Source organism: Anomaloglossus baeobatrachus, chromosome 2, assembly GCF_048569485.1.
Source record: "Anomaloglossus baeobatrachus isolate aAnoBae1 chromosome 2, aAnoBae1.hap1, whole genome shotgun sequence".
NCBI classification, from domain to species: domain Eukaryota; kingdom Metazoa; phylum Chordata; class Amphibia; order Anura; family Aromobatidae; genus Anomaloglossus; species Anomaloglossus baeobatrachus.
The window spans coordinates 473,143,330-473,161,770 of record NC_134354.1 but is presented as its reverse complement, the minus strand read 5'-3'; the positions used below and the strand labels follow the sequence as shown (position 1 = coordinate 473,161,770).

General features: G+C 42.7%; 1 protein-coding gene across 4 annotated transcripts in view; it reads left to right on the top strand.

The window, feature by feature from the left end:
* SPNS2 (SPNS lysolipid transporter 2, sphingosine-1-phosphate) overlaps nt 1-18,441 on the top strand; it is a 180,015-nt gene that overhangs the window by 116,602 nt on the left and 44,972 nt on the right. For all 4 annotated transcript variants that reach the window (XR_012750524.1, XM_075336368.1, XM_075336370.1 and 1 more), the window contains exons 4-5: nt 11,286-11,437; nt 15,188-15,254. Coding sequence is in view for 3 of the 4 variants with exons in the window: in XM_075336368.1 (XP_075192483.1) it covers nt 11,286-11,437; nt 15,188-15,254 (219 nt within the window). In the remaining variant the exon portion in view is untranslated. The remainder of the gene's footprint in view (nt 1-11,285; nt 11,438-15,187; nt 15,255-18,441) is intronic.

Below are 18,441 nucleotides of genomic sequence, written 5' to 3'. Positions count from 1 at the left end.
GCAGTGGATACTTTTTAAGTAACGTGTCTAACAATGCGACACTACTTTAGTTCATAATCAACACAAAGCACAGCTCCTGCCCAATGGGAGGGAAGCAGAAGTCACTTATGATAAGTGAGTATACAGACAACTGGGGCTGGCAGATGATACTTTTTAAGGTAACACCTTTCCCCTGCCTGCAGTAACACAGCAGGGATTGTTTCTGCCATGTCCCCAATCCTCTGAGCTCAACATAAATCAAGTCACTGAGGTAGTAGCTCCAGGGGCCGCCGAGCTTATATGTCTCTGACTCGACTTATGATGAGCTCCATGACTGGTGACATGGCAAAAATACTACTGATAAAACAGAAAGAAAATAGCAGCTGCAAACTCAACCTGTTTCATCTGTATACTCACTTATTATATGTGACTTATGCTTCCCTCCTCACCACCCATCCAGGAGTTGTTGGAAGTACCAACTAGAGCACCTCTGCATGGTTGAACACAACTATTACCAAGTACATAGCAGGGGCACATTTATAAGATTATCTCCGCTAAGGAATATTTTTAACACATACAACTGTTATTATTGTTCCAAGATCTATTAACTGAAATGTACTTTGTTCAGGGGAAAACGCCTTCAATCGAAATGTCTTAATGGGTTCCTAGGTGTGAGTGGTGAAAAGAGAGATTATAAATAGGAGCTGTTACTCGTATTGGACCAACTTTACAGATCTACTCTAAGGGGTACTTTGAACACTACGACATCGCAAGCCGATGGTAGCGATGCAGAGCGCGATAGTCCTCGCCCCTGTCGCACATGCGATCTCTTGTGATAGCTGCCATAGCGACCATTATCGCTACGGCAGCTTCACACGCACTTTCCTGCCCTGCGACGTCGCTCTGGCCGGCGACCCGCCTCCTTCCTAAGGGGGCGGGTCATGCGGCGTCACAGCGACGTCACACGGCAGGCGGGCAATAGAAGTGGAGGGGCGGAGATGAGCGGGACGTAAACATCCCGCTCACCTCCTTCCTTCCGCATAGCCGGTGGAGGCAGGTAGGAGATGTTCCTCACTCCTGCGGCTTCACACAAAGAGATGTCTGCTGCCGCAGGAACGAGGAACAACATCGTAACATCGGTCCTTCCGAAATTATGGAAATGACCGACGCTACACCGATAATACGATTTAGACGCTTTTGCGCTCGTTAATCGTATCAAAAACGATTTACACACTCCGATGTCGACAGCGACGCCGGATGTGCGTCACTTTCGATTTGACCCCACCGACATCGCAGCTGCGATGTCGTAGTGTGCAAAGTACCCCTAAGGCTACCTCCATGTAAAGGCTCATATTGGGTATTATAAAGATATGTGATCTAGTTAGGTCACATTCTTAGACACTAATAAAAATGTATTTGCTCAGCTGAAAAGAGAACACTGCAGGTATTGACACTCTAGGCCAGGATCAGGTGAACCCAACGTGTAGTGGTAGTACATGTTCCTGGTAATTACTCTTCTTTGTTATTCCAGAATCCTCTTTTATATGGCACCGGCTTAGACTTTGTTTCAACCTGTCATCTTCTCTTTAGTAGTAATTATGACATAACCGCTCCAGAGAATTACAAGGCTGCATGAGGTTGAAATGTGAGAGGTGTCACATTCCTACAGAGATTAACTTTAAACACGGAGAGTCACCGCCATTCTAAGGCTTTCTTTTTCATTTTAATATTTGCATTCCAGTAGCACATGTTTTGTCACACCCTCCTCTGATGTTTCCTGCGTGACTACATCTATAGTCTTTTGTTTTATTTTCCTAAAGCTCATAGCAGGCAGTGTACAGTATGTGATCACACTGATTACAATGCCAAGGTTAAAAAGCACCTGTGCCAGGAGATTTCCCCTGAGCTGAGCATAATGCACAGGAGTTAGTACATTTACAGGAATTAAAATTGATCTCTCAAATACAGTCTTTTTTTTTTTTTTTGCTTAGTTAGAATGAAATCTAGCACATTGAGGATAGTGGTTCTGATAGAAACCTTAAGATGGCAGCATGCGTAAATAAATGTTGGCTGAACCCAACAATTTTGGAAGAACCAGCCTATTGTCTATGGGTTAGCGCCAACAATTCCCCAATGACAGCTGTTGGGGAACAAAGAATTGGAAATGTTGAATTTCAACTTGCCCTATAGGGGTCCCCAACCTGTGGTTCGGGAGCCACATGTGACTCGCTGGCCCATGATGTTTGGCTCCTGGCTGTCTGATAGCTTGGTGCATTTGCACCAGGTCTTGCAAACAGGTGTGAAGAGCAAGTCTCCAGATGGTGACATTTGTGAGTAGTCCCACACAGAAGAATAGATCTAAAGGCTGCTTTACACAGTGCAATTAATCGTGCAATCGCATTTGCGATAGCACCCGCCCCCATCGTTTGTGTGGCACGGGCAATTTGTAGCCCTGTCGCACAATGTTTTAACCCCCCGTCTTACGTACTTACCTTTCAAACGACCTCGCTGTGGGCGTCGAACATCCACTTCCTGAAGGGGGAGGGACGTTCGGCATCACAGCGACGTCACACAGCGGCCGGCCAATAGAAGCAGAGGGGCGGAGATGAGCGGGACATAAACATCCCGCCCACCTTCTTCCTTCCGCATTGCCAGCGGGACGCAGGTAAGCTGCAGTTCAGCGTTCCCGGGGTGTCACACGGAGCAACGTGTGCTGCCCCGGGAATGATGAACAACCGGCGCAGAGAAGGACGTGCGATATTTAGAAAATGAGCGACGTGTCAACGAGCAACGATAAGGTGAGTATTTTTGCTCGTTAACAGACGCTCGTAGCTGTCACACGCTACGATATGTCAAACGGCGCCGGATGTGCGTCACTTACAACGTGACCCCGACGACATATCGTTTGACATATCGTAGCGTGTAAAGCCCGCTTAAATAGAGGTAGGAACCCTTAGATATTGGTATACTGTCTCGATGTGGTGATTTCTGAGGGAAAGCTTTGGCTGTCATTATACTGGTAATGGGACTTTGGGTGTCACTACTGTGAGCAGCGGGACCTAAATGTGGATCACCACCCTCTGAGCTGAATGTGGCTCTCGGTCAGAAAGGTAGGGAGCCATATGTTGTTCTCATGGGAAACAAGCCATTGCCAGAGTTGTCCATGTTTTCTATTATGGCTTCCACCACCAGATCAGTACTGTGCCATATACCTCTCTCCCTTTTGTGAACACCTGCATTTTCAGCCCAGTCAAGCCAACATGCACATAGAGGGCAGGGGGATCAAGAGGAATAATTGTTGGCCAATCATTCATTCGGCCCATCATATTAAACAGATGACCACCCCACTTGTATATGTCTTGCTGCTGGAGCTTATTGTTTCTGTGTTACCCTTTTATACAGGTGAATATTTGGCGATACTTGCCTTAATAGAACATAATTACACTGTGTATAAATGCCAGCAATCAGCTACTAAACATGCAGATATTTGTTTGTCTGCTTGTCATATCTTTTATGAGGGCCTTAAAATCATTATTGGTCTGCAGCATGTTGCTTTGTATAATCTAGGATAGCTGCTGAGAACAATCAAAATGTATGGGGGAGAAGATGCTTCATCTCCATACAGTTTGCACATAATGGAAGAGTAATGAGCTCTGGTTGATCTGCTGTATTATTGATCAGCACTTATTTTAGGGGCAGATTACTTGCCTGTGTAGAAAGACCCTTATTGAACAAGACTATCACTGAAGTGGATAATCATAACCACATAGATCACTAAGTGCTAGGAACGCTTAGGGGTGCTTCACACACAGCGAGCTCACTGCCGAGATCGCTGCTGAGTCACGCTTTTTGTGACGCAGCAGTGACCTCATTAGCGATCTCGCTGTGTGTGACAATGAGCAGCGATCTGGCCCCTGCTGCGAGATCGCTGCTCGTTACACACAGCCCTGGTTCGTTTTCTTCAAAGGCGCTCTCCCGCTGTGACACACAGATCGCTGTGTGTGACAGCGAGAGAGCGACAAATGAAGCGAGCAGGGAGCAGGAGCCGGCGTCTGACAGCTGAGGTAAGCTTGTAACCAAGATAAACATCGGGTAACCAAGGTGGTTACCCGATATTTACCTTAGTTACCAGCCTCTGCAGCTCTCACGCTGCCTGTGCTGCCGGCTCCGGCTCTCTGCACATGTAGCTGCTGTACACATCGGGTTAATTAACCCGATGTGTACAGCAGCTAGGAGAGCAAGGAGCCAGCGCTCAGTGTGCGCGGCTCCCTGCTCCCTGCACACACAGCTAAGCGGTGTGAGCTGGTAACTAAGGTAAACATCAGGTAACCATACCCGATGTTTACCTTAGTTACCAGTCTCCGCAGCTTCCAGACGGCGGCTCCGTGCAAGCGCAGCGTCGCTTGCACGTCGCTGCTGGCTGGGGGCTGTTCACTGGTCGCTGGTGAGATCTGCCTGTTTGACAGCTCACCAGCGACCATGTAGCGATGCAGCAGCGATCCTGACCAGGTTAGATCGCTGGTCGGATCGCTGCTGCATCGCTAAGTGTGAAGGTACCCTTACTCTGTTTAGAACAAGCTACTGTAAGATCCTACAATCCATCCAAAGTACTCTAGCAGGTTTCCACAGATTGTAATTTATCTCCATTGTATTACCAAAGAAATCAGACCCTTCCTACATATTCACTAGAAGCAAATATATCTCCATAGGAAATCATTTAGTGGGGGGAGATTTTTTGGGACCCGACTTGTCCATTGTCCTGCTAAGGGAAAGCCCCTTCAACTACTTCAATATATTGTACATATGCTATTCCTAATAATATCTCTCACAAGTGCACATTTAGTCCTAACTGAGAGGGGAGTATGCCCCTGGCGGTAGCTTATCTTCCCCCAACCTAGGCCAAACGAACGCTGCCTGATGTCATTACTGTCTACCCATCCTGTCAGTGTCTGATGTGTGTCCACTTTAAGGTTACATAAAGGAAGATCAAGTATCTCACAGGGTGAAAAGCTCATATCTAAGGACACTTCTTCTTCTTTACTCATAGCTTCTCAATCATACTACATCAGGATTAGTGATGAGTGCGCATTCTCGCCACTGCTCGTTAGTCAACCAAGCATCGGAGTTTAAAAGTGCTCCAGTTTCCGATTGATTTCCATTATACTCTGTACTCAATTTGTGCCCGAGAACCCCAACGCTTGGTCGAGTAACAAGCAGTGGCGAGCATGCTCACTCATCACTAACTGGGACCTCTTTCCTCATAAATCTAATTCTAGTCTGTGGTGTTTTTATTTAGAATGGAAAGTTTTTAACACTCTTCCATTAGACAACCAAAAACTGCTCTGAACGCAAGGACGGCATCTCATCATCTCATTATTCATTCATTGTGAATATCCTCAGGTTTGTTTTTTTTATCTAAATGTCCCAGTTTAATATCCTCAATGAACCAAGGTTTTTTTGTGAATTACATTAGCTGAAATAAGCACTTTTTCTCATTGTGTTAATTTACAGAATCTACTGTGTGAGGATCACATTAATACAGGGACTAGCACCAAAATAAAAGCAAACTTACTGCGTTAGATAAAAGAGCTCGGCTATTTCATTAGACCGTTTCATGTGTGTGCTGTAGATTATTCTTCTGTTGGGTCCTCTTAGTATATCCACTATTATTATTCTGTTCTAAGTATTCCTGATCCAGCCTCCAAATCTGATGATTTTAACATTCGGTATGTAGAAGTTTAATAAAATTGCCAGGGACAGCTCCTAACTTGGTAGAAATATCTCTTACCTATCCTTCCCAATCATCATAACTAGAGATGGGGGAACTCAAGCATTTTTCTGGGAAATCTTCAACAAAATTGCTCGGGTTCCCCATTGACTTGCATTAGATTCATTATTCATGATGAATACTGGACCAGTACTTGGTATTCGTATAGCATAATCTGAACTCAAATATTTAACTAATAACTCAAGCATACAATCTGTGAGGAAAGGAGAGGATAGGGGAGGCACAAAATGTAAAATTAAAGTGTTTGTCATGTAGGGTTCAGCCAGGTTTTTTCAGGGCAAGCTTGAAACTGTGGATACAGGAATTTAACTATATTGATTGGGGTAGTGCCTTCCAGGAAAATGATGCAGCACGAGAGAAGTCCTGGAGATGGGATTGGAAGGTTCGGATTATGGAAGATGCTAGTCTAAGCCAAACCAGGTCATCAACTGAATGGAGAGTACAGGTAGGGTGATAGACAGAGTTGAAGTAGGTGATGTAGGGTAATGCAGGACTGTGGAGAGCTTTCAGGGTAAGATTGATAAGTTTATTTAGCACTCTATATTGGATGGGCAACCACTGCAAAGACTGGTACAGAGTGGCGGCATCAGTGTAGCAGTTGGACAGAAATATGATCACGGCTGTTGTGTTCATGGTAGATTGGAATGGGGAGAGTTTAGTTAGAGGCAGACCGATTAGTAGACAGTACTTTACATTGCCACTTTCTAAGGATTCAAAGAATATAAATATATATATATATATATATATATATATATACGGTATATAAACACAATAAAAGCCCCATGCACGTCTATGGTTGCCTTATTATAGTGCTTTAGAAAACTAAGTAAATGCATGCCTTGGTGGTTTCTTTTGGTCGCTGTCAGCTGATCACTAGCTATCTCTCCTGAACACCCCATACACATGCAGACTCTGCTTAACTGATTATGCATGTTCTAAAACGGAAGATGAGAGTGGTGGCTTACCTCCCTGAAGAACAAAGGATAGGACATATTGAAATCGAACTACCCGATCATTCATTGGGAATGTCTTCACACCCCAAAACAAATTGGATTGTTGGCCGGGCCTGGCAATGGGTTCAGCTGACGTTCTTCCAATGTATATGGTCATCTTTATTTACTATATAAGCATATTTTCCTTACAGTATTTCATAGGATTTAGTAAAAAAAAAAAAAAAGTTAAAAAAAATTCTATCCTGCGAGTAATATTCAGCATTTGTGATTATTTGCTTACTTTTACTTATTTTCTTTTTCCCAAGATCTGGGTAGGCAGTGTGTAAGTCCCGATGGGTGCTAGCTCCTGTGGAGCTCATCACTTCCTTCCCACTAGAATGCAACAGATAAAGGAAGGAACTAAATACCAAAGAATGCTTCAAACATGAGTTATTATTAATTTCTCATGTTCGTTATTCACAAGGCACTAGGTACAGGAGATTATATTAACATTTCACATATATCACCGCCATCACAAATATGAAAGGATCCGTGGGCATATACATTAGGAGTTATAGGTTTGGGGTGAGAGTCACAAGTAGATAAATTGGGAAGCACTCAATCACACATCACATGGGGTATATACTAAAGCATTTCCTGGTTTGTCTCTTGATGTTTTTTGTTTGCGCCAAATTCAGCAAACTAGCACACACAAATTCATGAATTTTGTGCAAAATCAAAAAACAGCTCTCAATTTTTATGACTTTTTAGTGCAAAAAGTTGCAAATGCTTTAAAATGCTGCACATTAGTCTTCTACTGCACCAAAAAAAAAACACCTCCACAAGAAACCTTACTCGAAGCAGGGACTGGAGTGAGATGCACCCCAAAAAAAACAAAAGTGACACTTGGAAAAAGTATCATTTTATAAATCTGTCTAAAATATCTGGATAAGCAACTTAATAAAGGCACAAAACTTATACAAAACAAGGTGCACATACTAAAGCCACTAAAAAAAACAGCAAATTACTAAGGAAAAACCTGGAGAAACTGTGATGATGATGAATCAAGACCTAAATGTTTCCACAATTTTATGGGTTTTTTTTATCTTTATTTATATAGAGATATAACTGTAAAAATAGATTCTATAAAATATATTGAATTCGAGGCCCTTAGAAGAATTAAGCTTTCTAAGATCTACTTAACCTTCTCCAATGTCATGGCTTCAGGCATGACACATTCTGTGATGGCCTTTGCTGGTACTACAACGCTCACTGGCTGGAAGAGGACTGTACAATAGTAGACCCCCGATGTAAATCCTGATGTAAAGGGTCTTAAGCTTGCATTCTTTTTCACTTTCTCCTGGTGGATGAAGCACCTTCATCTTGTATTCACAGACACCTTCAGATTTCTCTTTAGGCATGAAGACAAATATTGGCATGCAATCCCACAGCGGAGTTACCTATTCTCATGCAGACGGCGTAAATAATACACAAAGTGTATAGCCTGAAGGACACAGACCTACTACAAAGAAATACCGTAATGTTTTATCAATGTGTAATGACCTAGGTCTCCATCACAAAGGCTGATGGGCCTTCAAGACCTGCACGTGTCTAATTTCCCTGGTTAGACAGTCGCATGAATGCTTGACTTAAAGGGGTATTACATTTTCAGCAAATAATAGTTATCCTCTATATGATGAAAAGTAATAATTCTGCATTCATTTTTAAAATTGCCTGTGTAATCATCACAATGACCAGGACAGTTTTATATCTAAAGCAAATAATAAAGGTCCTTATTGACTGACCGCAAGCGGAAATCTTGAAACCTGTAAAAGAACTGATACAGAAAGTATATTAGAAAAATGTTTAACGTTTCACCATACTGTAGTACGAATATTTATTTTTCTAAAAATGGAATACCTTTTTAGGAATTAGCTCTAATCTCCATAATTAAAGGGAAATGTTGGAGCATTTCTAAGAAAAACATACCAGGCTACGATTCTGCTGTCTGGCTCTGATTCATCAACAGGTTACCTTTAAAGTAAAATACATCTGAATATATAGGGGGAGATTCATTAATACTGGCATAGCGTCCACCAGTCTTAATGAAGTGCTCGCTGGTGTACACCTAGCCTTCATGATTTAATGAATCAGTCGTGTCTGGTACCCAGTGTGTGCCACTACCAGAAATGTACGCCAGCCGGGTATTGGCGTACTTTCCTGGAGTAAGTTACACTGTTTTAGTGACCATGCCCAATCCAGCCCATGCCACGGGCGTATTAGAATAGCTAGCCTGGACTGGCGTATAAACACCAAAAATTCACAATATTTTGACACAACTGCAGAGTTGTGTATTGGGGTATCTGGGTATGTGCAGACGCTGCAAATTTGGTGCAGACATTTTCTGCATCAAATCTGCACCTTCTGGCTGAAAACGCACACCAAAAAACTCATGCAGTTTTGGTACTTTTTTTTCCATTTTTTTTTTTTTTTTTTTTAGTGAAGGCAATGGCAAATTGACATACTGCAGTTGTTTTTTTTTTCTGCACCAGATCTGCTGCAAGGGGAAAAAAAAGCAATGTACGCACAGCACTTCAGAAATCACACAGACTTTGCTAGCTTCAGGATAGTCATGCAGATTTTGGTGCAGATTTCTCAAAAAACGCACCGGGTGCACAGGCTCTTAAGGTATTTGGTATTTATGAAAAATGTCTGCCATAAGCACCGTGGTGAATTGAGTTCGGTGGAGCGGGCCACAATTTTGTTTGTGTCAGATTCATATGGAACCTGAAAGTGAAACTTTTTGTGCTTGTATATGATGTAGGAGGCAAATGTGAGTACAGAAGAGGGCTCGTGTTCCTGTGTGTAGGAACTATTATGGCTCAATACAAAATAAGCAATAATACAACTGTGGATGAGCCCATACGATAATGTTCATTTGATGATCCTATCTGAATTATTAAAATGACACTTAATGAAAAACCTTTTTGAAATCCTATTTTAAATTTCCATTCCCCTTTTCTATCGTACACTGTAAACATAATAGAATATTCCACATCATCAGAATGTAGACTATTGGCTTATTGAAATATTAGTGGTACATGGTTCAAACAGGTGGAGATACATTATATACGCATTGGCCGCTCGGCCCGGCCACGCCCCCGCACACTTTGGCCGCTCGGCCACGCTCCCCCGCACACTTTGCCCACTCGGCCCGGCCACGACCCCCGCACACTTTACCCGCTCGGCCACGACCCCCGCACACTTTGCCCGCTCGGCCATGCCCCCCGCACACTTTGCCCGCTCAGCCACGCCCCCCGCACACTTTTTCCGCTCAGCCACGCCCCCCGCACACTGCCCGCTCGGCCACGCCCCCCGCACACTTTGCCCGCTCGGCCATGCCCCCCCACACACTTTACCCGCTCGGCCACGCCCCCCCGCACACTTTGCCCGCTTGGCCATGCCCCCTGCACACATTGGGCACCTATGCACCTCCCCCCCAGGACTACTCCACCTATTAGACACCTCCCCCCCAAGACTACTCCATCTATTAGACACCTCCCCCCCAGGACTACTCCACCTTTTAGACACCTCCCCCCAGGACTACTCCTTCTATTAGACACCTCTCCCCCAGGACTACTCCTCCAACACACACACTGCACAAAACATACCTCCCACCAAAACACACACACGCACCCCACACACACACCCACACAAACCGCGCAACACACACAGCACCACACACACAACGCTGAAGACACACAGAGCTCCACAAACAACGCAACACACAACGCAACACACAAACAACACCGCTCTCACCCCCCCACACCCAGACAACACCCAGAACATTTACAGCGCCCTACACAAACACTTGGCAACTACACACAACAAGATCTATATATATATATATATATATATATATATATATATATATATATATATATAACAAAAATCATACATTAACTACACAATAAATCCTAGAATACCCGATGCGTTAGAATTGGGCTACCTTCTAGTATATATATATATATATATATGTAATGTATCTCCACCTGTTTGGACCATGCACAACTAACATTTCAATTAGCCAATAGTCTGAATTCTGATGATGTGGAATATTTAAAAGCCTATATATAATCCAAATTGGTTACATTAGTGTGTAGATAAAGTGTCCTTTTTCTATTATTCCATCTTTAATACTTCGTACGGCTGATGCTTACATTATCGCCTTATTAATCAGCAATCTTTATACCTATTTTTTGCCGGCAAGGGCAAATTTACCGTAAGATTAACCATGCGGCTCAAAAGAAGGGACAAAACAAAGCCGTGTAATGATTTTGCCTAGTTTATCAGGATTGTCTGGCTGATAATAGGACCCCTGCCGGGCGATACACACCCTGCTTCTTCTTTTTTATACTTGTGTATTCCCATGACATACCCCCTTACCAGTTACTTTGGCAACCAAAGAAAATTGCTTCTGCATTAACTCTTCCCAAGCCACAAGTAATGAGTAGTGAAATGTGCACTGTTGTACCCTGGTATTTAGTCTTTATTAATAATCTGTGCATAATGTCTTTCTTTTACAGTATTTTTGGCTGCTTGTACTCTCCAGAGGACTTGTAGGTATTGGTGAGGCCAGCTATTCAACCATCGCTCCCACCATCATCGGAGATCTGTTTACCAAGAACACCCGCACGCTTATGCTGTCAGTCTTCTACTTTGCTATTCCTCTTGGAAGGTAACATACTGCGCTGCATATATGAAGTGTTCACCAGGGACTGCTCTTAGTCAGCACAACCGATAGGACTATTTATAGTCAAGCACTTTCCATACAGAGCATGCATTGTACATGTGTCAGTGCTTTGTGGTTTTGTCTGTTCATATTAACCCATTGTTCTTGTTTGTTTTTCTTTAAAAAAATTATGTGAATAAAGAATGAGACTAAAGAAGATGAACAAGATATGGTTAAGTCTATGTTAAAGATGACAGACCCTACTTCCCTTTCAATTTGTGCAAAAACAAAGAAAAAAGAGCTATGTGGGCTAAATAGTTCCCAGAAACATTATTTTACTGGTTTCCACCTTTAACTATTTAAGTCCTTAGACTTGCCCTTTGTAAAAATAACAAAACGAGTACTACTTGCCCTTGGCCACTCCAGCACTACCTATCTGCTGTTGCCCCTGGCCTTTGTTGACATGGCTACAGTGGTGACTAAACAGCTGCATTAATCACGGGACTCATTGCTCCTGTGGCGTCTACACGCATGTCATATTGGGGTGATGTGCTCTGATGTGCACATTACATGTAAGCTTAAAGGGCTAGTCACAAAAACCCAACAAGTTATTCGCTATCCCGCAGTCCTGAAATCAGCCGAATTCAGTGCTTGGATGTTTCTGGCAGTCCCTTAGACAATGAGTGGCGCAAAGGTTGAGTATGCACATCTCTACTCCATTCAAAATAGGACTGCAGAGCCCTACTCTTGGGAATTCAGAGCATCAACCTTGGGATTGCTGAGTGTCCCAGCGGTCAGCCACAGCCATCAGCAAGATATCCACTATTCTGTGAAACGTCTTCACATGTACAGGACCCTGGCATTAAAAATAAATAACTTGTTTTGGGGTTTTTTTTGTGAATATCGCTTTGTCTTCCAATTATAGTACTAATTAAGAGCAATGACATGCCTTATTATGCATATAACAAGATAATGAGATTATACAGTATAACAGTGACATAAAGATACAGCCTATGTAATAATTAGTTTGTAATAAACCATATTTCTGTATCTATTTCCCAAAATGTTGTCAGAATTCGACTTAAAAATAATGTAACCATAAAATTCCATCCTACAGCTCTTTGTTATCGTATTCTCATTGTTTGACATTAGGTAATTTTTATTGGCACAGTGGCCTTCTGGAGACATGACTTGAAAGCCTTTACTTTGGCTAGAATTCACACACAACCATTCAGGGGCAAGAACAAGTAGAAAAGCTGTATATTATATATATATATAACTATTTAGTAGAAATATCACGTGACCATAACTTGCATGTTGTACCCCATCGATAGCTGACTTTTGCTCTCTAAGGCACCAGACTGGGTGGCAGCTACGTTCCTCTTGGCCATTTCCTATACTAAAGTGGCACCCTGAGATTATTTCCTTACAGTTCATGCAGTCTACACTGATCACTGTGAATAGCTGACAAAGCTGTTATCCTTTAGGCCTTTGCAAACTAAAATGCATAATATTCACTTTTTACATAAATCTATTAACCCTAGAACGCATACCTGGGGCCTCGCAAGCCTGCTAGGTCATTTGTTTTCTATGGTAGATTGAATTGCTTACGCGTTCTAGGGTTAAAAAATATATACCGTATGTATATTTTTTTTATATAGTCTGAAAACAGTACATTTAGATAACACTGCTTCGCATGGGTCTTCTGGTCTATTGCGGGCGTCAATACGAGATGATCTATCGTGCGATGCATCGTCGGGGTCACGTTTTTTGTGACACACATCCGGCATCGTTTGCGACGTCGTCCCGTGTGACACGAGCGACACAAAATGTTTGCAAATCGTGTGCAAATCGTTTATCTGTCACACTTCGCTCATTTTTAAAAATTCGTTTATTTTTCTTTGAGCTGGTTGTTCATCGTACCCAGGGTAGCACACATCGCTCCGTGTGACACCCTGGGAACGATGAACACAGCTTACCTGCATCCCGCGGCACCCGCCGGCTATGCGGAAGAAAGGAGGTGGGCGGGATGTTTACGTCCCGCTCATCTCCGCCCCTCCGCTTCTATTGGCCGGCCGCTGAGTGACGTCGCTGTGACGCCGAACGTCCCTCCTCCTTCAGGAAGAGGATGCTCGCCACCCACAGCGAGGTCACTCAGCAGGTAAGTACGTGTGATGGCGGTTTAACGACTTTGTGCGACACGGACAGCGATTTGCCTTTGGGTGGGTACGATCGCTCGTGCGATCGCACGATAGATCGTACCGTGTGACGCCCGCATTAGTCTATTATTAAAGGGTTGTCCACTTTATTTTATTGAATATTTTGTGGCACTTACTAAAAAATAAGAATTAGGCTATGAGAGCACACTGCAGATTTGTTTCTCCAGCAAAAAACGCACCTACCTGCGGAAGAACCGCACCAAAAATGCATGCGGTTTTACCGGTGTTATGCTGCGTTTTTGGTGCAGACTTACCGCGGTATGCCTTGCGGTTTTGTCCCTACAGTTTTTTAGCATTGTCAATTGTCAAAACACAGGGAAAAACACAGAAAAAAAGTCACATGCTACTTTTTGCAGCAGAAATTCTGCAGCAAAACCTGTAAGGAAAAAGACGCAACGTGCGCACAGCATTTTGGATTTTTCATAGACTTTCCTGGGGAAGGACTGCATGAAGCTTATGAACAAAAACAGCACCAATTCTGCAGCAAAAACCATGGCAAAAAAACGCAGTGTGCGCACAGGGCCTTACATGTTTTTTATTCTGTTAGTGCAGCTCTTCACATAGACTGAAGAGCTTTTCTTATCCGTACAATGGCTGATGTGACAGACTCCACCAATATAAAAACACTGCACATAGTAAAGATGTATTTCATTGGAGGAGGTCAGGTCACGTGTCCATCCATGAACAGCCATTTTGAGAATTGTAGAGCTATTCAATCTGCGAGGAAGACAATGCTACAAACAGACTGAGGAGACTAAACTATAACACTTATATATAATTAAAGAGGGGGTTCACTACTCCGCATTAGTGGCCACATCGCTGTAAAACTCATAGGGAATGCTTTTTTCAAATACCTTGTGTTGTACATTCTGACTCAGAGCAGTGCTATTGCAGTCCTCTCATCCCCATCAAGTAACCCCCGGGCTCCATGACCTCTGAGATCCGGTGATGTCACGTCAACTTCTAGTTGACGCAACAACACCAAGGAGGGACCCAGTCTTCGAGTGACTCGGCTATGGGTGGAGTTTCACCGCTCATTACTGTCCAGCATCACTCCTGCTTGCGGCGCTCTGCAGCGAAGGAGAGAGCGCCGAGCTGATAGGCTGTGACGAGTGGTGAAACTGCGCCCACAGCCCAGTCACTCACGGAGAATGAGGCCGGTCTCAGTGATGTCAGGTCTACTAGAAGTTGATGTGATATGACCGGATCTCAGAAGTCACGGAGCCCGAGGGTCACGTGATGAGGATGAGCAGGACCGCAATAGCAACACTCAGAGGCAGAATGTACTACACAAGGTATTTGAGAAAAGCCTTCCCTCTGAGTTTTACAGCTTTGTGGCCACTAATGCTGAGTAGTGGACCACTCCTTTAAGTGCTACAAAATACTGTCCTAAACACTTTCCTGAAAATAAAGATAAAGGACACAACCCTTTTAAATTCTTCATTATTTAAAGTTTTTGTTTCTGGCATGATGTGTGATTTCACTTGGTATATAGAATTTTTTTTTAGCTTTCCTAACTATGCTCCTTTACTTACAGTGGCTTAGGATATATCACCGGTTCAAGTGTCAAGCAGGTAGCAGGAGACTGGCGCTGGGCACTGCGGGTAAAGTATTAGCATCAGTTTATAGTATTCATTACGAAAGATAAGTTAATATACAATTACTGTCTAAAAAAATAATAGACATCTTCCAATGCAGTGTTTGGACATATCTCATAGTCTTATGAAACCGTTAAATCAGCAAAGAACCTTTTAACCCTCCGTCACATACAATATCGGTTCTAACAAGTTCACATACAATGTGACTGTCAGGCGCAGGCTAGAAAAATACCTATAATATCTAATGTTTGCAATTTCAGTGCTCTAAAAGTGATCAGTGACCTTCATAGGGATGTAATAAAAGAGACTACACATAATCAGGTGCAAAAAAAACCCATTTACTTAACATAAAACTAATAACTCTGAAATACAAACATTTCAAAACTCCTGCCAAATAGTCCCCAACTCTACAAAGAAAATTTATGGAAACAAACTTAATTTTAAGGTACCTTAGGTACTATTAAACACATATTCAATCAGAATTAGATCCTGAAGTTTCCCCAGAAAAATTACACTTGCAGAGCATGTGATGAATAAAAACATAAAATACCAACCTTATTGAGTGTGACGTGTTCACATACAATGAGCCTGAGAGATTAGCGCAGTTATATCTGTCCTCCTGAAGCTCTGCAATCCAACTGTGGTATGAGGTTTCACAGAGCTGCTAGAGACAGGAGACTACCTGGAGGCAGGGGATTTCCTCACAATCTGGTGAGGAAGGAGAAATAAAAGTAAAAGAGATGTGCCTGTCAGGCCTATTGTATGTGACGGAGGGTTAATCCTAAAACTGCTACTACTATAAAGACTACTGTATATGCAAGGGGTGAATTCTAGAAATTGAGTTACTTCTTAGGTGTATCCATACTCCTAGTATTTTCCCGTACAGTAAACTATATGACGATTACTGATCAACTTCTAGTTACTTCCCAAACTCTCTATTGTATTGTCACGGGAGTCCTGTACTGTGTTCATCCATTATTGCAAATACAGAATAATCCTAACAACCTTATATCTAAAAGACAATACTAATGAGATTCTTTTTCCCATATGTTTATTTTTTTTTAACAATTTTCACATCCTTGGTATCAAATACTGTACACACCATCTATTATTTCTATGTAGACTTCTACAGAATAGTAGAGCAGATGCACATACCACATGGTAGGGGCAGTTAGATTCCCTAGACACAAATAATATATATTTGTATGTAATTTCATTATTTTTTTTTATAAAAAAAAAATCTTTTTTAGCTTTTGTGGATTTAGACTAGAGTATGTTGCTCTGTTTGAAGTGACTGCAAGTGATGAAAGATGACACATTCTACAATAGGCAAATCATTGCATATGAATCTCTGAACATCAGATTCAGACGTGTAGGTGTAACGATGACAATACTGAAGAATCCTTTGTCTGACTGACAATATAACTATACAGCGCCCTTCCACATTTACGTGATGCTTGCCTTAAATGAGGCTCATGTTGTATTATTGTGTTTCTCAATGAAAAGGAAATATATTTTTGGAAAGAAATTCTAATCCAGAGTTTTCTCTGAAGCTAGCCATACTTTATAGATATGTTTCTCTATATTGGCTGACTATACAAGTATTCTTAAAGGGAATCTGTCACCAGGTTTTTGCTCCCCCCATCTGAGAACAGCATAATGTAGAGACAGAGACCCTGATTCCAGTGATGTGTCACTTACTGAGCTGTTTGTTGTCATTTTGATAAAATCAATGTTTTCTCTGCTGCACATCTAGCATTTATACAGAGCTGATGAATATGCTGGACTACCTGGCAGCACACCAAGTAGTCCTCTAATGATAATCTACTGCTGATTAATCAGTGATCTTATCAAAACTACACTAAGCAGCCCAGTAAGTGACGCACCACTGGAATCAGGATCTCTGCCCCTACATGATGCTGCTCTCAGATTAGGTGGCAAAAACCTGGTGACAGATTCCCTTTAATAAAGAGAGTCGAATAAACTACTGCTGAATCCCTCCAGCGAGTGCCTATTTCACCTAAGCACAAAAGGATTGGTCATATTGAAATTCAACATGCCCGATCCTTTTTTCCTTTGACATCTGCCATAGGGGAAAGTCAAGGCCACCGCTTATACATTAGATACTCATCTGGTCCAGCCAAAATGAGCGTGTTTAGTTGATATAAACTAATTTGTATGGCTACCTTTTAGGCTTTGTTCACACTTCAAGCGTTCCAGTATTTGTTTTGTCACCAATAACATATCCTGCAGTGGTATTATGGCTGTCAAAAATAATAGAACAGAGAGAGAAATTATACACACTATTATGTTCATACACACCCATCTGAGCTGTTATGGTTCCAGCATGGGCAGAAATCAGGACATTAGTGTGAACAAAGCAGAGCGGATATACTTCTCTTACTGTGATAGTGTAAATAATGTAAGACTAAATTGCTTAAAATACTTGTAAAGAGGAGTAATGCGGGCGTCACACGAGACGATCTATTGTGCGATGCATCGTCAGGGTCACAGTTTTTGTGACCCACATCTTACCTGCGTCCCGCGGCACCTGCCGGCAATGCGGAAGGAAGGAGGTGGGCGGGATGTTTACGTCCCGCTCATCTCCGCCCCTCCGCTTCTATTGGCCGGCCGCTATGTGACATCGCTGTGACGCCGAATGTCCACCCCCTTCAGGAAGAGGATGTTCGCCGCCCACAGCGAAGTCGCTCAGCAGGTAAGTACGTGTGACGGCGGTTTAACGATTTTGTGCGACATGGGCAGCGCTTTGCCCGTGACGGACAAACGACGGTGGCGGGTACGATCGCTCGTGCGATCGCACGATAGATCGTACCGTGTGACGCCCACATAAGAGTCGTGATCAATTAATAGTAGAGAAGGTCCTTCACCAGTGAAACATTGACAGGTTGTGATTCCAGCCGTTCCCTTCAGTTGTATTATTAATTATCTGCTCCTAATCAGTAGCCGCATCTGAACCGTTCATTCCAACTTATCACCACTTTTAGCAGTCTAGGATTATAACAGTCTCTTTCCTGTTTTAAGGGACAAAAAAACAACAAAGCTGGTTTCCATAGCTTTTGCACTGACCCCATATTCTTCACACTTCCTTTCTTTTTCATCTAAGTGCAAGCATTGCTTGTGTGATCATGAATCTGATTTAAAGGCCTAAAACAGGAAACATTGCTTCTTCACC